General features: G+C 56.9%; 1 protein-coding gene and 1 long non-coding RNA gene across 3 annotated transcripts; one reads left to right on the top strand and one right to left on the bottom strand.

The window, feature by feature from the left end:
* Positions 1-1,060: 1,060 nt before the first annotated feature.
* LOC136786927 (uncharacterized) lies at positions 1,061-4,615 on the bottom strand. Its single transcript, XR_010826543.1, has 2 exons — positions 3,815-4,615; positions 1,061-3,724 (listed from the first exon to the last, which is right to left on the bottom strand). It is a non-coding gene; the product is annotated as an uncharacterized lncRNA (long non-coding RNA).
* Positions 4,616-4,684: 69 nt separating this feature from the next.
* On the top strand, positions 4,685-19,080 carry SLC16A1 (solute carrier family 16 member 1). Of its 2 annotated transcripts, none has more exons than XM_066982889.1 (5): positions 4,685-4,826; positions 13,054-13,311; positions 15,609-15,752; positions 16,287-17,147; positions 17,473-19,080. In XM_066982889.1, exons 2-5 carry the CDS (start codon positions 13,095-13,097, stop codon positions 17,748-17,750), a joined length of 1,500 nt encoding a protein of 499 aa, XP_066838990.1. In that variant the 5' UTR covers positions 4,685-4,826; positions 13,054-13,094; the 3' UTR covers positions 17,751-19,080. The 2 variants fall into 2 exon arrangements, with proteins under 2 accessions (XP_066838990.1, XP_047927086.1); XM_048071129.2 differs by lacking the exon at positions 4,685-4,826 and adding an exon at positions 5,109-5,442.
* Positions 19,081-22,461: the final 3,381 nt, after the last annotated feature.

Below are 22,461 nucleotides of genomic sequence, written 5' to 3'. Positions count from 1 at the left end.
CACAGAGCAATAGTGTGTTGTGCAACATCTCAAGGAAACAGCTGCTGCAGCTGCTGCAGTGCAGGGCTGGAGCTGGAGAACAGCCTGGAGCTCCAGATTTTCCCCTTGGTGAGACTATCCTGAGATCATCACATGAATAACCGAACTTGCCATCCTCCCAGGAGCAGCCCAGTCACCAAATGTGCAGGCAGTGGAAGCTGACCCTGGTGGTGCCTTGTGTGGAGAGGGAGCAGAGCTGCAGCCAGATCGAAGATCAAGGGACATGGCAACGGATGCCACCAGCATCCGACAGCTGTGGGCCACCCAAGGCTGAAACAGGTTCTCTGGACGGGGATACAAGGGAGAGTACAATGCAGGTGAGGCAGTGCTATTGACCCATGAAGTTATTTGATGTGGAATATGGTTAAATTATTTGCAGAGCCCCCACCTTTTCCTCCCCACCCCAAGAACAGGAATAGAGTCATTAAAACAGCATGTTCTGGGACAGCAGCGATCCCGCGGGAGGGCTGTACACGGTGAGAAGTACGCCCACCGCTGTGGCCTGACGCCGTACCCCTGCCTCCTCCCTTGGGGATCCCTAGGGCTGCCCGAGAGCTCTGCGAGGAAGATCATCCCAGTGGCTGGTGAAATGTCACAGAATGGGATCCTGTGGCCGGTTGGACTGGTCTGGGTGTCCCTGAGGGCGCTGACCCCAGTGTGAGGGGGATGGCGGGTGGGGTGTTCCGCTGCCTGCACCACCCTGAGAACGGGGTCTCCGTGCCCTGCACAATCCCGGTGCCGTCCCATCCCAGGACACAACCCCGCTGAGGTGAGATTCGCCTCCAGGCAGAGCTCCGAGCCGCTCCTTGCCAGGGAAAGCTTTGGCCCCTCAGGTGTGGAGGCACTGACCCCTGCCAGCCAGCCCGCAGGCGGGGTGCTGCCCTGTGCTTTCCCCAGGGAGAACACTTGAGCAGAAGACTGCCACTGCCAAGATGTGCTGTCAGGCAGCCAGCACTCGGGAGGCGAGCATGGAGAGCGTGGAGGGAACGAGCTGCTGTGCCGTGAACATATGGGGCAGCAATCTGCAGGGAAGGACGGCAGCCCCCACGTTCCTGGAGGAGCGAGCAGAGACCTTTCGAGTCCCCACAGAGCAGGAGTCAGCACTGAAAGTACATCGAGCACCAGCACCTTCCCCCGGCTGCAAGGACAGCAAGGAAGGAGGAACAGAGATACAATTTCTTGTGCCAGATAAGCTTCTTGGCAAAAGGCAACAGGCTGCTATACTCTGTACCAGCAGCGGCCCAAGGAGACGAGCCAGAGCGTGCTCACCTCAGGAGACGAGGAAGAGGCGCAGTGCAAGGGTCGAGGCAGGACCACGGTGTGCACATGGCATCTCTTAGGGCTTGCCGTGTGGTCTCCACGTGGCCAAGGACCCCTTACTTCTAGGCAAGCGCCCTGCCCCGGCCTCGAGGACCCACACGTGCGCAGCAGGCGAAGGATCCCCCCGGAGCAGCCGCCCTCAGCCCCGCACCGCAGCGTTGGGCCCAGCCGCAGGGGGGTCAGGGCTGCCCTGGGAGACACTCCGTGAGGCCATCCTCTGCCTGCTGCCGCATGTCGTCTGACGCCCAAGTTAATGTATTTGTCTCACCACATGCCCCTGCAACTCATTTTTGTAAGGAATTTGTTCTGCTGCCATTGTTAACACGTACTGGTGCAATTAATATGGTGAGGGAGGGTAAGAAAAATGTCAACTCCCATCCCGCTGGCAGGGCAGCAGATGCAGCTCTCTCTGAAGCCGTCATTAGCACCTGGACTCGGGAGCACGGGAGCACTTTGCAGAATACGATCCTGTTAATCCTTCGTTTGCTTCCCAAGGGAGGACGTGTTTGTGTACCTGGGAGCAACCAAGTTCCATGTGAGCTGGAGGAAAAGCTTCTTCACTCGGAGGGTGACCGAGCACTGGCGCAGGTTGCCCGTGCTCGTGGAGTCTCCTTCTCTGTAGGTATTCAAAGCCACCTGGATGTTATCCTGGGTAATGCGCTCTAAGGGACCCTGCTTGGGCAGGAGGGCTGGAGTGGATGATCTGCAGGGGTCTCTTCCAACCTCACCATTCTGCGATTCTATGAAATAGGCAGAGGACAGAGCAGGGAAGGAGCCCAGGCCCTTGTCTGGATTGACTGAGAGCAGTGTTAGCCTCAGTGAGCGTACAGAAGACCACATTTGCAAAGGTTTTCTATTGATTATTAGTGGCCATTTAAAACATTTTATCAACAATTTCTTCCTAAGACATATTATTTTCTAAACAATGACAGAAGCTGTTACACACCCCTAAACAATGTCATGCCTTTGTCATCTGACGGAGGCAGACCCCCCACGCTCCCCAAGGACGGCGCTCCGACGCCTTCTCTTCCACAGCCATTGTCACAGGGTCGCGAGGATGGGTGAACTCACGGCCTGGAAGCTCAGTTAAAGTTAAATGTGAACCCAAAAGTTCAGAAAGCCTTTTTTTCCGAAGCCTAGTCAGGAAACTAGAATGGATATCTTGAAAGAACAGGCTTTCCCAAGAGATTTCCAATAATTCCTGGATTTGGACTCCTGTTTGTTACCTCTCTTATCAAGCAGGACACACGTATTCATCACAGATGAGAGGGATAGCCTTTTACACCTGTTGGAGACATTAATTCCAATGGAAACCAAAGCTAGTGATTATATTTTAAGATTACTATAAGTCCTTAGTGTTTACAATGGGATACAGAAAACCTGAACTTGAATTACTCTGCTGTGACCTCTCACTCATTCTGGAAGTAAAATGGCTTGGCTGTACCCAATTTTAAACTCGATTAACAACAAACGCAGCCAGTAGTAAGGACTGCAAGGCTGCTTATAGTTGCTTTTCAAGGGCAGCTTTGTTGCCCAATATCCTGAAACAATATCCTGTTTTCCTCACAAGAAAAAAATTCCTGAAGGGATTAATATTAAATCTGCCTTTTAAAGGAGACAGAAGAGCAGAGGCACAGAACATGGACTCCTTCCCGCTGTCTACAAGATGAAGCAGCAGCAGCAGCAGCAGCAGCACCGTCCCACAGCTTCCACCGGCTGGCCAAGCCCGTGCAGCTCCGGCAGTCCCCTGCCCCTGAGCTCCGCTGTGCCTGGCCCCTTGTTTTCTGCACTCCCCCAGCACGCAGCCGTGCCCGGGGGGCACTGTCCAGCAGTGCCCAGGACATGGCGCGGCCTCCCCCGTCACGACGGCACTGCGTCCCCGCGCCGCCTGCCACGCTTCTTCCAGGCGGCGCAGAGCACTGGCTCCTAGTTAAGGTGTTACAGGATGACAAAGCTAAGTGGCACTTCGAGTTTGATCCCAAATCGCCCTTTTTAATTATTATTTGTCTTGTTGTCTAAGCAAAACGGAGTGCGGACCTACCCCTGTTTACTAAGTTGCACGGTAGATGCACCAAGAAAACCTTCCACCCGCCCACTCCTTGGTTCACGTCGTCTTGCTTCAGAAGTGGGTGAGTGAGTTTGCTGCAGTGCCTGGTGTTCTTTTATCGAGTGCACCTGGCCCATTAAGTGCCTTGACACAGAGCACACCCATGCACACGCTTGCTGTGGTGAAGAGGAACCGTGGTTGCCTTTGATATGAAAGGGATTGCACCTCCCCTGCGGCTGCCCCAGCTCCCATCTGCTGAGTGTCACTGCCTTTTTGCCTCTCATGGCTCCGAGGTGAACTACACCACACTTTTCTGCTCTAAAACAAATTAGAGCATTAGACAGGCGACCCAGAAGACAATTAACTTCGTTAGGCCGCAGGAGCCAGCAGCTCCAGAAAAGCACTCACAGGTAACAGCCCCCTCGTGCAGGATTTGTTACGCACGGGGAGCGCGGTGCTCGATGCGTCGCTGCCACCATTTTGCATCCGGACAGCGAGGGGCTCTGCGCGTGGGCAGCTTCCAGCACCTTCCAGCCCCTTCCGCGCTCCGTCAGTGAGCCGGCCGGGCCCGGGCCATTACCTGCGGAACCGACGGGCACAGCCCCAGAATCTGCGAGGGGCGAGCGGGGCACCCGGCAGCACGTCCCAGCTCCCGGCCCAGGGCTCCGAGCACGGCCCCGCGCCGCCGGGCCCCAGCGGGGCCTCTCCCGGCTGCCGCCACCGGGCTCCGGGGCAGCGCCGGGGGTCGCGGCCTGCGCGGGGCCGGCCCGGGGCAGGCTCCCTGCTGCGGGGCCCGCTGCTCGCCCGTCCCCGCCGACACCCCCGGGTCGTTTCCCGCTGGCAGCTCCTCGCCGCCTTCTTGGCAGCGCTGCCCGCGGCTCGGCCGGCGGCACCACCGGGTCCCCCGGCGGCAGGGCTGGAGGGGCTGCGCCGCCGCGCCCCCCGCCCGAGCGGAGCCCCCCGGGAACCAAACGGAGAAGCCCCGGGGGATGCCGCAGCGGGCGGCCCGGCGGTGCCCCCACTGCACCCGTCCCGGTCCCGGTCCCGGTCCCGGTCCCGGTCCCGGTCCCGGTCCCCGTCCCCGCGGGGCTCAGGGCAGCCGCGGCCGGCGTCGCTCCATGTGCCCGCTCCGCGCCGGCGCCGCGTTTCCCGCCCGTCCCGGCGGATGGCGGTGGGGCGGGGCGGGGCGGGGCGGGGGGCGGTAGTGGGGGGGGCCCGGTACGTGCCGGGGCACACGGCGGCGGCGGAGGGGCCGGAGGGGGCTCGGGCGGGGGCCGCGCGCTGGGGGCCGGGGCGCGCACGTGGCGGGGGGGCGGGGCCGTGCCCAGGCCCCACCAGCGGCTCCGCCCGCCGCGCGGCCCCGCCGCCCTTATAACGGGCGGGGGCGGGGGATGCGCTCGGCTGGCGGCTGCACGCGCAGGTAGGGCCCGGCGGGGCCACGTGGCGGGGGCACCGGACCGGACCGAGACGGGGCGGGGATGGGGGGCCCCGGGTTGGGGGGCTCGGGGCGGGCGGCGCGGCCCCGCGATCCCGGTGCCCCGGGGCTGCCGCTCCCGGCCTGGCGGGGGCGCGGGGCGCTGCCGGGACCTCGTGGAGGGACCTCGTGGAGGGCGCTGCGGCGGCGCCGCTCGCACCTGCGGCGGGGACGCGCGTGGCCGGGAGGGGGACGCGAGCGTAGCCGGCGGGCACCGAGCTCCTGCGGGCCGGGCCGGTAGCTGCCGCCCCGTGCCGCCGGGGGATGCGAGGCGGCCGGCCCCGGGCCCCCCCTCGTGGCCTGCGGGCACGGTCTGCGCGGTGCCGCTGCTCCCTCCCCGTAGCTCCAGGGCCGGCCCCCGGACCGCGTGCCCGGGGATCCACAGCCGCCGGTCGGCGCCGGGCCGGGGCGCTCGACGCGCAGCCGGGGATGCCCAGCCCTCGTTCCGTGACCTTTCCCGTTAGAGGATTCCGGTTCCCGGGCCCGCGTTCACCCCCTGCCCCCGCGAAGGGCCAAGGGCAGGCGGCGCTGTCCGACGGAGCGCCTCGGGAGCCGCCGAGAGGTGAACGGGGACCGGGAGGGGCGCCTCGGGGAGCGGCCGGTGACCGGCGGGGCCGTGGAACGGAGCCGTCCCGGGGCGCCGCAGCCCTCGGGCCTCCCGGTAGCGGGGAGGGCGAACCCGCACCTTGTGAGCGGCAGATAGGGGGGGGGAGCCGGGGCTGAGGCGATTACAGCCCGCTCCGGGCGGCCGATAACAGCGGGGAAGGGGACCCGGGGCCCGGCAGCACCTGGGGCCTGGGCCCGGGGCGGCGGGGGGGGGGACCGGGCCCCTTGGGCTGCTGCTCCTCGCCCGTGCTTCGCGGCCCCCCAGCCGGGGCCGTCGATACACCCCCGACCCGGTGGCTCCGGCCGTGCTCGGTCGCTCCGCAGCGCGGTTCGGGACTGGCGGTGGGCCCTGGGGGGGCTGTGGGCAGCCTGGAGGCCTCCGGCGAGCTCCAGGAGCGCGGTGCTCGGGGGTCGGAGCGGGGCCCGGGGGCCCCGAGCTGCTGGGGGTGCGCGGGCCCCGGCCCCCGGCACGGCCCGCGGCGGGGGCACAGCGTGCGGGGGCGAGCGGCGCTCACGGGGCTTGCGAGCGACCTGAGGAGAGTCACGAACAGGGGGGCCACGAGGAGAGCTGTAGCTCCCCTTGGGGAGGCTCAGAGGGGACAGAGCCGTGTCCTTTGTCCTCCCCGGGACAGCAAGTCCTCAGAGCATAACGCCTCAGTGCTGTCCTCCCCTCTGCCAGGCTCCTGCTGCCCCCTGAGCTGGGGCGGTCTGCACGAGGTGTTCTTGGGCTTTAATTTTCGAAGGGGGAGGGGGCTAAAAAACAAGTCTTTTTTAGTTTCATCACAAGACACCTGAAATCCAATGATACTGTTTTCTTGCTTTTCTGTGTGCCTGGAGCCTTTCTGTGGTGCACAAGCATCCTATTTTCATGCTAAGTGAGGTAATTTAGTGCAGGCTGACTCTCCTGGGCGTCTTCGCTCTGAGGCTTTTTTGACTCTTCAGAAGTGCAGGGCTGAGAAATGCGCTGGTGCGGGGAAGAGCCACTGCGTGCCTGGGCTGGGCGGGTGGCTGGGGCTGCAGGCAGAGACCCCGCAGCTCCTGTTTGCTGCCTTTGTGAGGAGTCTTCTCACTTACCCACCGGTGTGGTGGATCCTCTGGTTACAGGCAAGTGTTTTGCTCCTGCGCTGCGAACTTCCCTGCCATGCCACGAACGTGACCGTATTCTTTCTGCCCTGGCCCTTCAGGCAGAGGGGTGAGAGCATCACCCCCTTCTGTGAAAGCCAGGAGGTGGTTCCCACTAAAAAGGTGCCAATGGCTCATGTGACTTCTGCTGCACTCAAATCTCTCGCTTGTCTTGATTTAATCTGGCAGCTAAGGTGGAAAATACCCAGTGACTTTTATAGGCTGGAGACTTCCAGTGCTTTACTTTATATATCCCTTGTGAGGAGTTGAAAAGTTGCACGTAGGCTACGCAGGCAAGCTGTATCCGAGCATTATAGCGCTAATCTCACAGTTTTATAACTTCTATTTCCTTCTGTGGAGTCAGCCTATAACAGTAATCTTAAGAAGGCAGGAGCCTCTTCCCATTATTGTCTGTAAAAGTCGTTATGAAATTGCTTCCTTTAAAGCTGTTGCTGTATAATTGTGCTGTAGCCCAAGAAGGTCTGTGTGAGGCTGTAGTTGATTCCTGAAACCACAGTCACCCAGGTGCTGTCGGGCGGTCTCATCCGCGGAGCTGGAGCTGCTTTAGCCCTGCTTCGGAGGCTCTAAAGAGGCAAGGATACAGAGGTGGCTGAGAACAAAGAGCTCAGGCTGATGCCCTTAGGAAAAGGAGCAGTAATGTTTTGACTGTAGCAACTGTGTGACACTCTGGATTTCTGCAGCCTCACGCAAACGTGCTCTGCAGCGAAATCTGGAGGGGATGTGTCTTTGGTGGTATTGATGTCTGATGAAAGAATGCCGATGCTACTTGGTACCACATTTTTCTCATTCTGAGCATTTCTTGTTGAGGCACAGGTCATCTCCGAGGCTCTGAGGAGGAGCCCCTGGCACCCAGGCCCTCGCTGCCTGCACCTGGGACATGCTGCCGCACAGCCGGGAGGTGCCGGGCTGGGGGGCTGTGTGTCTGCAGCCCTCACAGCTCTGGTTGTGGGTGAGCTTACGGCTTCGTGCCGGGGACACAGCACGAGAGGCACGGCCATGGAGCCTGGCAGCCCTGCCTGGTGCGGGAGGCGGCTGTGCCCGGGCTGGCCTCTTGCTGTTGTGTTTGCAGGGGCTGTGCTGGGCGTGCAGCTGATCTGGGCAGTAATGCTCCTGTAACCTGTGCGTGAGGTTTGCCTGTGGTTGTGGGTCAAAGGGTTCTGGGAGAGCTTCGCTTGAGTCATGGCAATTGCCAGGCAGCAATGTAAGAAAACAGCCAAGGTTTTCCCCTTGATCTTTTTGATAGCTTGCTTAAGCTTGCTTCATGCTTTCTCATACCAGTGCTTGGTATGAGAAATACCATACTCCCATACCCTCGGTCCTTGCTCAGGCAGGCTGAGCATCACTGGTGGTAACAGCAGCCTGGAATGGGTGCTTGTAATGCACCCATTCTGGAGGGAGAAATCGTTGCCTGTTTCGTTTGTTCCCCCCCAATCCCCCCTTGTGCTCCTGACAAAGGGTCTCGATGTCCCGCTCCCTCAGCCAGCTTGCTGAGTGGTCTCAGGAGGGTGGGCAGCGCCGAGGGCTGCAGACAGCGAGGGTGGCTGGTGACCTGTGGCGCAGCCTTTCTGTAGCCTGCGAACCAGGTGCGGTGGCTGCTGTGCAGGGGATTATCTTCAAATCCCTGGCGTGCTCTGTCCTCAGCAGACGGTGTTTGTAGTGGCTGATGTTCAAGGAGAGCCTCCAGCGTGCGCGGCAGCCCTGCCCAGGTGAGTGCTCGCCCGCTGGGTGCCGGTGAGTGGGCTGCCGCGCACCTCTGCTCCCGCTGCTGCAGGCTGGGGCTTGCACCACTGCGGGATCCAGCTCTGAGCTAAAGATGAAGGCAGCTGCCACTTGCTCCTTCCTTTATGAGTGCAAAAGTCTTGCCTTTTGGCGTCTAGCTGTCTGCTCTCCAGGCTGGCTCACCAGGCTGGCAGACTGGAGCATGTCTAGGGATATGCTGGCCGCTTTCTGGTAGAGGAGGGGTGCTGAGCAGGCTGTGCAGCTGCTGGCAAAAGAACCTTGAGCTCATCTGTGTGGGCTGCTGTCCTTGGGCAAACTCTTTACATGCTGCTGACCTCGCTTCACCCTGGGAACAAACGCTTCAGCTGAGCAGGACCTCAATTGAGTATTGTTTTGGTGCAGAGCCCTTGCAAATGCTGGGTCGTCACGTATGCCATGTACAGCCAGGTTAAACCCTCGGCTGGGGGTGCTCGCTAGAATTACATCCCCATGCTTAATTCTGTAAACCTGCTTTAAACCAGTGGAAGCAGCATCTCGTTAGCTTATAACAATCTGTGTTTGATCTTTCCTTTAGCCAGAAAAAGTCCAAATCTGAAGCTATGAAGCGTTATTCACCATAAACAGCTTGCAGCTGCTAGCAGCTCCATCTCCCCAGCAATGAGCACAAGACTTCAGCTCAGGCGAAGGGATGCTTGGTTTCTGTTGTGGGTGCTGCCTGCCTGTGGCTGCCAAGCGAGTCCTGCTGCTCTGGGAGAGGTTTTAAAAGCACCCAAGGCAGTGGGTGCAATGTGGATGTGTGCCTGGTGAGGTAAAACCCTGAGCTGGAAGGATGGGAGTGAGAGGGGACGGGCGGGGACCTGCGGGGAGAAGCCTCTTCTCTTCCTGCCCTGAAAAAGCATTTTGAGGATACTTTGCTAAAGGGCTTGCCCCAGAAATATTTTTCAGCATTTGCAGTGCCTTATAAATGTGATCCTCTGTCTTTCTGCTGTGGAATCCTGCCAATCTGGGGCTTATAAAAGCACAGTAATTTGCTGCATTATGTAAGCAGAAGTCTCAAAATCTTCCTGATCCAGGCAGCTTCAAGGAAGGAATCGCAGTACCAGTGCGTGGGACCTGGGAGGAGGAAAGGATCCTGGTCTTCTCCAGGGCCTGTTCCTGGATGGTACGGTGCGGATTGCCTCAGTTTCTGCTCCCACCATTGCTATGTGGGAAGAGGGCTTGCTGTAGGCTACCCATTCCTGCAGATTTGTCAAGAAGTTTACAGGCTGGCAGATGTGATACTTGCAGTCATTACTCGGGCTCATCAGTCTTAATTACTGCAAATATGGTTATTTTATTTCCTAATAGGGCAAACTGTAGCTGCTGCCTGGCAGCTGTGAATTTGATTTCCAAACACGTCTTACACGTTGCAGCTCTTCCAAAACAGAACTGCAAATGTCATAACTACATTGTTTTTTTCAAAGGGGAGGGAAGCTTTCCTTTTGGACTGACTGCCTCGCATGTGCTTTTTTCCACTCATTTGAAACTACGTCTGTGTGGGGGCAAGGAGGAAATCAGAAAGAAACTTTAATGCGGTAGAACGAAAAGCTTTCTAAAACTGCTCTGTCTTAATAAGGATTTGTAATGAGTCAGGGAAAAATGTTGTGGCACGCAGAACTCATGTAAACCCTCTGGCGTCAGACTTCGGGAATCTAGCTTAATGGTCTCAAACTTCCTAGAGCTGCTTTCAGGCCAAGGCTTTTCACCAAGCATTGGCAATGCAAGAGAGGTTATGTTTAACCCCCCAGAAGTATCTTCTTTTATAGGAAGATGCCACCTGAACAGCCATAGGAAGAGGAATGCTGCTTGCAGAGGAAGAACAAATAAATGAACCAAGCCACAGTAATTTTGGCACAGCTGAGCTTCTCGGGAGTGATAGAAGAATCAAACCTGTGTTCTGTCTCAGAAGCAAAGTGGAAAAATCCCTAACCTCATCAACACCCCCCAGCTTTTTGATTTGATACCTTTTATTGCCAGTAGCTTTTATTTGTGCTATCGGGTAGTTCTTACTACTTGCTAGTAGCTGGTAGTTTTTATCAAAATGTGCTAGTTTCTCTTTTTTAAGAATGTTTCAGGCAAATCAGGATAGTTAGATGATGCCTTAAATCTTACTGAATGCTGTGAAAGCTCAGTCTGACTCAGAAAGCAAGAGCAAGCAGGAAACTTCAGTGTGCACTGTCCGGGAGGTGGTGTTAAACCCCAATATTCATATCAGCTTTCCAGAAAGTACGTAACTTCTGGGTGAGTTGCCTCAATGGCCAGAGGGCAAAGTGCACGGTGGCTGCTTGTCGTGCAGGGCTTGGCTGGCACCGTCCTTGCCGGTGGCTGCGGTGAGTCGGGCCGATGGGGGGGCTCGCTTTGGGGAGCGTCCTGTCAATGATTTGTTTGTTTGAAGGGGCAGCGTGCTTGTGACAGTCATGTGCCGCATTGGCCAGGGCGCAGGCAAAATACCCTTCCAGCAGGGAAGCTCCGTGCCTGGGCCAGGCTAAACCAGTCTTAAGGGCTTAGGGAAGGCAGCCTGCAGCGCCGCCTCCCTCCTGCCGCCGCTCAGGGCGTCCTGGGCCTGTGGCCGGGAGGCCTCTGCTTGGCAGGAGGAGCTGCGGGGCGGTGGTGGAGTGAAAGAGCAAATGAAAGCGATATGGGTACCTGCGGTAATGCACGGGCTGCCAGGAGCGGGAGGGAGTGTGCCAGGTGGATGCTGGCATGCAAGTGGCCGTGGATGAGATAGTAATCGCCGTGAGCCCAAACGGATGCGTGCTATAAATAGGACACGTTGCAGCTTTGTTTGACTTAGCATGCCGCTTTGCATTTGAAGTTATCGCTGCGTCGCGTTGTGACTTACAGGAGCTCTGAAGAAAGGTCTTGTGCTTGAAGACGACTTTTTCTTCAACGGAAAACCTGAGCAGCAGAGCAGAAAACTAGCAGGAGGGTTTAGATTCTGCCAAAGGAGCCTGCCGCCCCCTCCATGGCTCGCAAGGCTCGCTCTGAGCAGAGCGTGGCCTGGCAGTGCTGCAGCCGTCGCAGTGGGCCCGAGCTGCCTGGCTCTGAGCTCTGCCTCTCCCTGGCTGGGCTGTCTGCTGGCCTGGCCGCCTCCAGCAGATGTCCTGCTGCAGCAGGCAGGATCCCGGCACCGAGAGCATCTTGAAATCTGCAGGGGCACGCCGGAGTTTCAGGGACTGTGGCAGTTCCTGCTGTTTTGCATATTGTGAAATGTGTATGTGAGCAGCTGGTCTGGTTGTGCTTCCTCTCTGGGGTGGTTTGTGCTGCTCTCTGCTGCCTGGAGCAGCCTTGTTTTTTTCAAATAACCACAGCTTCGGTGTGTGAGCAGGCCGTACAGCAAGTACAGGAGCCGCAGTACTGGAAATGCACGAGCAGCCTTCCTCTTGGACTGAACCAGCCTTTCCATGCTCTGTCTCTCTAAGAAGGATCCCATGGTTCGGCAGATACAGCTGAAATTTATTTTGTTTTCTAATCCTGTCTGTTTTTGAACTTTTAAGGTCAATGCTGCTTGTATTTGGGTGCTCTCATGAAATCTGCTGCAGCTTTTTTTGGTATCGGAGAGGAAGTGTTTGGCTATGGCTCGGTTACGGGGTGGGTGTGGAGACGTCCTGTAGGGGCAGAGCCCTGGGGAGGCCGGCCTGGAGCGAATCCACCTCCCGCCCCGGGGCTGCGGTGAGCGCAGGGAGCCCTGGCAGCATCCCGGGAAGCTTCTCGCTGTTGTTGCTCGTGGCTAAGTTTAGCTGCGGCCTGTGACCTTCAGGGGGGTGTGCTGGGGTGGCACCTGTCTGTCTGCCTCTTCTGTTTTTTCCTGGTGTGCGTGCACTTAATAACCTGGGTGTGCTGCCCCTGCTCCGGGCAGCCCTCCAGAGCGTGGGGTGGCTGCTCGAGGTGGCCTCCTGGGGTCCCTGCCTGCCTCTGGGGTTTCCCCTCCGGCCCTTGCCTGCCTGCAGGGGAGCACTTGCCACTGCCTGGAGCTCCGGCACCTCGCTGGCCTTCCCTGGGTGAGGGTCAGGAAGGCTGTGGACCTGCTGGGACACTGCTGGGGGCTGTCAGGGCTTGGTTTTAGCGTTGCCAGTGGGGATTAATTAATGGGTCTCACTGATAGCAGATTTCCTGAAAACCTGTGTGAGCAGCTCAGTGCTGGGGGTGCCCAGTGCCCCGCTCCTGGTGTGTGCTGGGTGGTTTTGGCACTGCCCCGGGGCCACGCCAGGGACCGCGAGCCCCATCCTGATGTGTGCTGCCCCGGCGGACCCTCCAGGGGCCCGGCCCGGTGCTGCTGGTAGCATGGCCCTGCTGTGCGGCCTCCTCTTTGTTGCTGTGCCTGGCTGCTGTTGGCAAGGTCACCGCCTGCCCTTTTCGGCTTATAATAGCATATCGTGTCTTCAACCTGTTGTTTATAAATACCTGCTTGCCAGGGCTTTTAAAGGCCACTGGTGATTTGAGCCTGTGACTTGGGAGAGCCTTCTGGGGCCAGCGTGCTCACGAGCCTGGGGTGCGCCATGCTCAGACCCCCTCTCCTGGAGGGGATCTGGGTGCTGGTGTCGCTGCCTGGCAGCACCGCGGGCCTGCTTGGTGGCGTGCTCACCTTGCAGGCAGGGCTCTCCGCGTGGCAGGGCAGCGGGGACGCAGTCCGTGCTCAGCCGAGACAATACTTTGTCCTTTGCAGGTCTTTGAGCCCCGACCGAGTCATCACCAGCTTCGTTCAAGATGCCACCGGCCGTCGGAGGCCCTGTGGGATACACTCCTCCTGAAGGAGGGTGGGGATGGGCTGTGGTCATCGGAGCTTTCATCTCCATCGGGTTTTCCTATGCCTTCCCCAAATCCATCACTGTGTTCTTCAAAGAGATTGAGGTCATCTTCAACGCATCTAGCAGCAAAGTCTCGTGGATCTCCTCCATCATGCTGGCTGTTATGTATGCAGGAGGTAAGTGAACTGGAGACAGCGGTGTTGGAGTATGGGGTGCTGGGTCTGATTAATTGCATCTCGCTGTAACAACAACAGCCAAAATTTTACTAAGAGTTGGAGCATTAAGTGAGAACAAAACTTCCCTTAGCAAGTTTGCTTGAAGTAGATTGCTCAAAAAGTTCTTTTTAATGCCCAGAATGCAGAAGCTGGGTTAATCTGTCCTTCTCAGCAAAGCCGTAGGTAAAATCTTTCTGGGGAATTACAGCTTGTGTAATTCTGCACTTGTTACAATGCACGGCTGATGCTGTGTCTGCCTCCAGCACCCACCAGGAGGCTGGGGGCACGGCTGTGCTGAGCGGAGGAGCCCTGTTCACGGGGTCTGTCTTTCTCTTTTAGATAAGACTTTTTTGAATCCAGCAAGCAGTGGCTGTCTGTAAGGATCTGTTCCCTTTTCTGATCAGCTCTGACTGCTGAAGTTTGATGTCTGTTCTTCCCTGCTGGTGCTGAGCAGTGCCTTAGACAGCTTGTGCTGGTTGGAGATGGCAGAATGCACTGGAAGCACAGAAACATGAGCAGAATAAAGCGAACTACTTAGAGTGAAACAGCTCCCCTCCCCATGCTTCAGAAACTGCTTGGAGTCTCTTAATCCCCAGGCTGTGCATTCGGTGTTTCTTTATACCAGCTAGGAGCAGGCAGCCTGTGGTCTGCTGGGGCGATGCATTTCCAGTCCTTGCATCTCCTGTCCCTAAGTCCCAGTGCCTTGTACCAGCTTGCAAATGCAGTTTTGCACCGGGTAGCCGGGCTGAAAGAAACTCTTATTGGGACACTGCTGTTGTGTGTACTTCAGAGGCAAATCAGAGCTTGTACTGCTGCCATCCTAAGCTGGCAAAGTGCCCGAGTCTTATTTGCATTTGTGCATTAGAAGGAGCTGACGTCAGCGGCCTGGCTGAGCGTGAGGCTTTTCCTTTGGGGGAAACAGGCTCTGCTTTGTCCTTGCTTAGCTAGCGAGGCGACCGGCACATCTCCCTGCTCCAATGTTATAACAAGCTTGTAAACCATGTAGCTGCCTTAATGAGGCTCGATCTGGGCCATTCCTTCTCCTGGTGTGCTGAGAACCAGTCTCGCTGAGTGCCCTGGGGGCTACAGTGCCTGGTGCTCCTCATGGGCTTGGGTCTGGGAGGCTCCCTGTCCCTTCTCCTTGCTGACGCTGCCTCTCCTGCTCATCCTGAACAGTTAGCACCAAATCCCAGCAGCTCACCTACCTTGACCTGTTTGCCTGTGACCGGGTAACACAGGTGCTGCCACCCACACCCAGGCAGATGCATCCCTCTGGCCTCTAGGAGAGCTGCTGCAGCAGCAGACAGGGTTCCCAAATGTTCTTCAGGCTTTGTTTAAACTAGGCAGAAAGGTCAAGTAGCGTCTGAGGACCCGTGAATAACATGTTGACAGCCTTGCTATCTGTTAATGGTAAAACTAGGTTTGTTAATATTCAATGGATGTTCATTCAGTTTATTTAAATACATCTTAGTATCTGTAGAGCATGCTTCACAGTATCTAATCACTGTTTGCTTTGGATTAAAGCTGCTGATAATGAAGCACTTAAAAGGCAGGTGTGCAGAGCCATTGGGCTTTTCCTACCTCAGGGTAGCAGTGAAAACAGAAGCTGCCTTTCCCCTGTGCCTCCCTGGTGCAGCACAGTGGCCTTTCCTCCTGCGAGCTGTTGGGGCACTTTGCCCAGTGCCCATCGAAGCTGCTGCTGCTTCACAGCCGTGTCTGGTTCCCATGGGAAGCTGGAAGGGGGCTGTTACCCTGTTGGGCTTTGCCCAGCGCCTGGGCTGTGGTGGTGCAGATGGTGGCCCATGGCCACCGGCCCAGTGCTGGGCATGGCTTTGCCCTGGCCCAAAGCCCTGGCTGTGGGGAGCAGGTGGCCCAGGAAGGCAGCTTACCGTGGCCCACAGTGTTGCTGTGTGGCCCACAGAAGGCAGCTTGCACAGGAAAGTCATGGCTTTCGGCAGCTGTAAACAGCTCCTGGTGCTCAACAGAAGCCACAGCCTACAGCACTTGCTGTAGTCTCGCTTCTCCAGCTGGGATTTCAGCGTGTGCTTTAACCAAATGTCACTCTTATCTTCAGCTGTCTCTGCACCTTCTGTCCTTTCCCCTTACCCTGGTTCCCTTGCTGGGTGAAGCGTCACCATGTGGGAACTGGAAGCCTTTAGCTGTAGACCTCCTAGGTGCTTGTCTGTCCTCCTGCTCGTCTGTCTGGTCTCCAGTGCAAAAGTAACTCATCTCTGCCCATATCTCCTTTGCCTTCCCAGGTCCCATCAGCAGCATCCTGGTGAACAAATACGGCAGCCGACCCATCATGATCGTGGGTGGGTGCCTCTCCGGGTGTGGTTTGATTGCAGCTTCTTTCTGCAACACTGTGGAGGAGCTCTACTTCTGCGTAGGGGTTGTAGGGGGTAAGTGACATTCTGCTACAATGGGACTGCAACCAGGATAAGTCCTCTTCGGAGAAGGAACTTCTACCTAGTAATTCTTAGGAAACATCTACCCTGAATTTGCATAAGTGCTGATTCCCTCTATGTACTTTAGCTTGAAGGTGGCCCTGGTGACATAATGCAGAAAGAATGTAAGTGCACAGGCACTTGTATTTGCCTACTTAAAATAGAAAGCCTTCCATTATTGCTGTCTCAGGTTAGGATTGTGCCATGCCAGTAGATGTAAGGCTTGTTACGGATTGTGGCGGTTCTCCTTTTGCCTCCCCTAACTCCTGCACACAACTCCGCTGCCCTAGCTTGTCCTCCCAGAAACTGCCAGGAATGGGTAGCGAGGGGCTGCATGTTGCTTATGTAAGCTGAAAGCTAAAACAGCAGAAGTGGTACTCCTAAATTGTGAGAACTGAAACCCTGTTCCTCTTACTCGGCCCCTCTGTCAGTGCTGCTGGCTTGCAGGGGTTGCAGAACTCTGAATCCTTCATTTCTTCTCTTTTTCAGGCCTCGGACTTGCATTTAACCTGAACCCAGCCTTAACCATGATTGGCAAGTACTTCTTCAAGAAGCGTCCCCTGGCAAATGGACTGGCTATGGCAGGCAGCCCCGTGTTCCTGTCGACCTTGGCGCCTGTGAACCAGATGTTCTTTGGTATATTTGGCTGGCGAGGGAGCTTCCTCATCCTCGGTGGTCTGCTGCTGAACTGCTGTGTCGCTGGGTCCCTCATGCGACCAATTGGCCCCAAGCCAGACCAGCTGAAAAAAGAGGCTGCTAAAGAAGTGTTGCAGGAAGCTGGGAAAGCGAAAAAAGATGATGGTGATACTAGCACAGACCTCATTGGTGGGAAGGCGAAGAAAGAGAAGAGCACGCTCTTCCAGACGATCAACAAGTTCTTGGACCTTTCCCTGTTCACGCACAGAGGCTTCCTGCTCTATCTGTCGGGCAATGTGATCATGTTTTTTGGGCTCTTCACTCCCTTGGTCTTCCTCAGCAATTATGCGAAGAGCAAGAAGATTGCCAACGAGTCTGCAGCCTTCTTGCTCTCCATACTGGCCTTTGTAGACATGGTAGCCAGACCTTCCATGGGACTGGTGGCAAACACCAAGTGGATCAGACCGAGAGTCCAGTATTTCTTTGCCATCTCCGTGATTTACAATGGGGTGTGCCACCTCCTGGCCCCCATGTCCACCACCTACGCTGGGTTCTGCATTTATGCTGGCTTCTTTGGCTTTGCCTTTGGCTGGCTTAGCTCCGTGCTCTTTGAAACCCTGATGGACCTGGTGGGAGCACAAAGGTTCTCCAGCGCAGTCGGCCTTGTGACCATTGTGGAGTGCTGCCCGGTGCTTCTGGGACCCCCTCTGCTCGGTAGGGTGCCCACATGTGCAGCCCCTCTGGTCTGGCCTTACGGGGGGGTGTGGGTCCCAGCCGTGGGCAGTCTTCCTGCTGGGTTCTGTTTCTGGGTGGAGATGAGGGAGGGTGAGCACCAGCCACTAGAGCTTCCCTGGAATTTGGGGGAGTGGGGGTGGGCTGAGCACTGGCCCAAGTTGGGGGAGCAGGGGTCAGAAGGAATAAAGACCTGAAGCAAAGGTGATAGGCTTGGGCTGCTCTTGGGAGTGCTTTCTCAGCCTGGAGCAGTTCCCTGTTGGTGCTGGGAGTAGTTTTGCTAAGTTGTCCCTTCTCTGTCTGTCAGGTAAGCTCAATGACATGTATGGTGACTACAAGTACACGTACTGGGCCTGTGGGGTCATCCTCATCGTCTCTGGGGTCTACCTCTTCATCGGGATGGGCATCAACTACCGCCTGGTGGCGAAGGAACAGAAGGCAGAGGAGAAGACGAGGAATGAAGGGAAAGAGGAGGAGACCAACATCGATGAGGCTGAGAAACAGAAAGAGGCAAACAATGATGTGGCCACCTTGCCACAGAAGAGCACGGAAGACGGTGTCAAAGAGGAAGAAAGCCACATGTGAGGGACTGGTTTTAATCCCAGTGTGTTGGGGGGAAGTGCCGCTGCCCTGAAGCGGTGTCTGGGGAAATGCTCTGCTGGTGTTGAGCGGCTGTGAGAAGTGTTTAAACCAGGTGTTCATTTTTAACCAGGCTCTGAATTGTCTTTCCATCTGTGTTCAACAAAGGTAACAGAGCTATGTGTGCAGTATCCTCGCGTGTTTGGGGTGGGGGTGGGGGAAGGGATGACTTTTTTATATTCTGGCTTTTTAACAGTAACATGATTGTACTAATACGTGCCTTACAGTCTTCATATCTAGCTGAATCTGGATGAGCCTTAACTCTACTCTGTAAACCGTGCTTTAGCTCTGTATTCTGCTCGGGGTATGGTGTGTGTGTGCGTGTATTTTGAGGAGTTCTGTTGTTAAAAAGCCATAAAAAGCAGGATACTGGATTTGTTGAAGCACAGGGGATGTCAGGGCCAAGCCCCGGATGAATACTGCTTCACATGCTTCTTACTGCGGGCTATCCACGGGGGGGAGATCTGGGCAGGGGGTCTTCAGCTCCTGTACCAGATGCCTCCTGACTCTGTTAGGTGGTCTTTAGGTATGTTTTGAAAACACTTTAGCTACTGTAGTTCTTTAAAAATCCTTCTTTTGTAGTTGTGTTCTCATGGGATATTCAGGTTGGAAAAGGATGGCTGGAGTTCATGTCGGGCGGTGTCTTGTGTGAGCGTCCTTCGGGCCTGAGCAGCCCTGGTGTGCATCAGCCCTCCCCGCGAGGTGCCACCTGTGGAGGGTTGGGGTCTGTGCCCCCCGTGGGTGGGAGCCTCCTGCCTCCACCTCTGCAGTGCCTCTTCTCGATGTGATGTGACCCAAACTGGGCACTGGCATGGGGGGCACCAGTCCACTGGCCCATCTGGGGGGGGCTCGCAGGTGCTGCCCTGTCTGTGGGGTGGGTTTCTACCTGGGAACCGCCAGCTCAGAGTCCTGACAAGACAAGTGGGTTTGGATGCTTAATGCTTTGCAGGCTGAAGGGGCCAGATAGACCGGACTATCGTTGATACATCCCTGAGACAGGTATTCTGCTTTTGCTCTTTTATCTCTTAGAAAAACCTCTTCTACTTGCTTCTGTTCAACTAAGATATTAAGGCAATGGATGCCAAACCACTCACATCTAGGATGTGTAAGGGGGTGGAAAGAATTTGTACGTATTTATTTTTTATTTTTTAGTGTTGGAAAATATCTCAACGTATGTGGAGCAGGTTAATGGCTCTCAAGTTCTAGTAAATGTTGATCAGAAATCTTGTAAGAGGCTGAGTATTTTTTCAAATAAACTTGTTTTTTTTACAATTCACCCATCAAATGTTGAACTCTTCTTTCATACTTACAGCCATGTTCCAGGAACATGCCAAACAACGTATATTTGGGGGGTTAGGGGGAGATGAAGTGGGGCTAAAGCAGCCTGGCTGGTCAGATACATGGTGCAAAGCAGTTCCTTAGCCCAGGTCGTGGTGTTGTGAGAGGAGGCAGCAAGGAGACTCAGTGCTTTCCTTTAGGGGCTGGTTCAGCTTCCCTGTGCAGATCTCTTCCTGCAGTGCGAAGCTCCTCAGCCTGAAACTCCTGCCTGCGGGAGAGGGTGCCCTTTCCCATGGGCACAGCGTCAGCCTTGCCAGGCTCAACTTGGGGTGTGTGGGAGTGCGTGTGTGTGCATGCCTGCGTACGTGTCTTACTGCTCCGGTTGCAGCCTTTGCATGTCAGGAAAACACAGCCTTGGGGAGAACCTGGGTTCCTACGTGCTTTTCCAGCTGTACAGAGCTCCTAATTTGATGTACCCTACCTGGGGGGGGAAGCTGTTGTGGTTCCTGCAAGGGATGAAATGTTTCGCATGTCTTTCAATCTCTTCAGCTGCAAGAGGAGGCTTTTGTTTGGAGTTTGCAAGATGGCCACAACTTGGTCTTCCTATTCTTTTTTTAGAGACACTCTCCCACCCTATTTAAAAGGATGCTTATGAATGCCTTAATGTTCCTCTTTACTATGGGGTGTGGAGGGGCACCCAAATGTCTGTTCCTAGGGGCAGGGCTGTGATGAAGAGGCTCTCCCTGCCTGCCCAGGCTGGCAGCCTGTGGTGCTGTGGGTGCTCTGGGCCTGGTGCTGGTGGGATGAGGGAACCCAAACCCCTCCTGGTCAGCCTCACACCCTGCCCCAAGTATGCCTGGTGTGGCATCGTGTGGGGTTGCTGACTGCTCTGATCTGTGCTGCTGCTGGGGTTCTCCAGCTGTGTGACAGCCAGCTCCAAATCTCACGAAACTAGACAAGGTATTTCATACTGTAGAGAAACTTTATAAAGCCAACAGTATTTTGTACAGAAGGTTCTTATTGTACTGAGAGGCGATACTGGAAAACCAAGTAACTGTATTTCCATAAATGCTGTGTCTGTTGTAGCTACCGTAACTGGTTCCCATTGCAATAAACTAACCGTGATCAGTTGAGGTGTGGTCCCTGTTCCTCTAGGTGCACATCTGTGCTGTGTTTCCAGGGGCTCTGTGCTGGGTGTCCCCTGAGGGTGAGGGGGGCGTGGGGCCACCCCGAGCTGGCAAGGGGGGGTCTGGGGGCTCAGTTGGTCACTCCTGCCCCAGCCCCTGGTCTGGGGACCTGCAGTGCCCCTGGGGGTGTTGGGCAGCTGCTGGCTGTGGCTGTGGCCCTGCAGCTTTCTGCCTGTGCCCCTGCAGCTTCGGGTGATGTTGATTTCCTCTGGGATGAGAAGCGCTTGGCCCTGTCTGCTGCTTTCTTCCTATGCTTGACCTTTGTTAGCTGCCTCATAAAAACAGGTGTCCTGTTTTCCCTGGGTTCTGGTAGCGTAATAGCCGATGGATGCTTTACCGTAACTGACACGACTTTTCCTGCCTCTGGCTTCTGAGAGGCTTGCGCAGCCAGGGCAGGGGGCCAACTTGGTCTTCTAAGGAAAAATGTTTAAATAATTTCCTGCTGTTTTGACTTGGCTAGCTGATAAGGTCTTGTTACTAAAACCTCTGATTTCTAGGGGTGGCTTCTGCCCCATGCGTCCCTCAGGGCCCTGTGCCAGCCCCCTCCTGGCCGGGCTCCCGCTGGGCCTGCCTTCACCCGCTCTCTCTGGAGGCCTGGAACTGGAGCCCTGCTGCTGGCAGGGCGCTGGGGGAGGAAGGGGCGTTGGGTGGTTTGGGGAGGAGTGCTCCTGCCCCGTTTCGGCAACACAGTGACTCAGGCTGGGGATCCCGTAATGCATCCCGTAATTAATGGATCCTGTAATCAATCACTTGTGAGGCACGGGCAAGGCCGCCCTGTGGTGCAGGTGGCTGGTGCGTGACGGGGCTGGCACCGCGGCCTGCACGGACTCTGCCCCGCAGCACGCTCGGCCCCAGCCCTGACAGTGCTGCCTCCTCACCCCGCTCCTCCCTGGGGGCTGGAGCCTCGCAGAGGGAGCGGTGCTGCAATTAGTCATGGTGCCGCAATTAGTCACGGTGCTGCAATTAGTCACGTCCAGTCTGCAAGCAAAGGGTGGCTGCAGAGCCGGGCGCTGCTGAGGGGCTGCTTCTCCTGGGGGCCGCAGAAAGCCCGTGGTGGGTGCGGGCAGGGGCTCCCTGAAGGGTGCTCCCGGGTCAGCGGCCACAGCGGCGTGCCTGCCCCCCGCTGCAGCTCTTTGAGGCTGGGCTGTGAGAGTTATTGCACAGATTTCCTTAAAACCCTCTGTCAAGCTGCCTTCCTTCCTCCTGGGGGAAGCAAAATAAAATTCTCTTCATAGCAGGTAGAATTGAGGAAATACTTGGGAGCTAATTCCCATGTAGTTTGTTTTCCCAGGCCTCTGAGGTCTCTGACCAGAAATGCTCAGCGGTGGCTGGGGCGGGGGCTCTGGCTGGTGGCCAGGAGCCGGGACCCCTGCCAGCTGCTGGCCACGGCACCTGGGGAGGCTGTGCCAGGGCTGGGGCAGCTCATGTAGGGTGGGGAGAGCAAGCAGCAGCAGCCCCCCAGCCCTCCCCAGCAGGGGACATGAGGCCGGAGGGACTGGGGTCAGGAAGGCGGTGGCAGCGGGTCCTGCTTGGTCCTGCTCGCCCCGTGTCTCCACATCCCTGCTGCCTGGCCTGTTCCAGGCGATTTGGGGAATGCGGGGCGAGGTCCCGGTGACCCCGTAGAGGCGCAGCCTCTCCAGGAGCTGCCCAAGCGTGTCCCAGCCCTGCAGGTGCCCGGAGCGGGCTCTGCCGCCTGCGCTGGGCAGGAGTGGGTGCGAAGGCAGCGCCCTCCCTGCTGGGTCGCAGCAGGCCAGGGCGGGCAGGGAGGGGTTGAGCCCCGCTCCCTGCACCAGCCCTGGAGCCTTGCACGCACAGATCCTCCTGGCCTCACGAAATGGCCTAATCCTCCCCATAATACACACAATCCCCTTCCGAGATGAAAGGCGTGAGCCCAGCCGCAGAGCTCATTCATGTGACAAGCATGAGGAGAGGATCTGGGTCCCTGCCCGCTGCACGGGTCCGGCTCTGTGCACAGGGGAGTTTATTCAGGTTTTTCGGGAGATTTGAGTTCTGCTGAGTCTGCAGCTCCGGCTGAGCAGTCAGGGCTGCTGCTCTGCAAACAACCTTTTCTGTTCCCAGCCGCCCTGCGAAGACACTGGCATGGGTTATGCTGATGCTGTGCTGGCGAGAGGAGGCGGGAGGGCTGCTTGGCCACAGGGCAGCCTCCTAGAAAAGCTGAGCCTGGCCAAGGC

This window comes from Anser cygnoides, chromosome 25 (genome assembly GCF_040182565.1).
Source record: "Anser cygnoides isolate HZ-2024a breed goose chromosome 25, Taihu_goose_T2T_genome, whole genome shotgun sequence".
Taxonomy (NCBI): domain Eukaryota; kingdom Metazoa; phylum Chordata; class Aves; order Anseriformes; family Anatidae; genus Anser; species Anser cygnoides.
Note: the sequence above shows the minus strand (reverse complement) of the source record. Positions and strands in the feature narration are given on the sequence as shown.

Bases quoted from the DNA above. Each gene is read 5' to 3' on its own strand.
- SLC16A1 (XM_066982889.1), top strand. From the start codon at position 13,095: ATGCCACCGGCCGTCGGAGGCCCTGTGGGATACACTCCTCCTGAAGGA. The intron at 15,753-16,286 runs GTAAGTGACATT...TCTCTTTTTCAG, and splicing joins CTGCGTAGGGGTTGTAGGGG to GCCTCGGACTTGCATTTAAC. The intron at 17,148-17,472 runs GTAGGGTGCCCA...TCTGTCTGTCAG, and splicing joins TCTGGGACCCCCTCTGCTCG to GTAAGCTCAATGACATGTAT.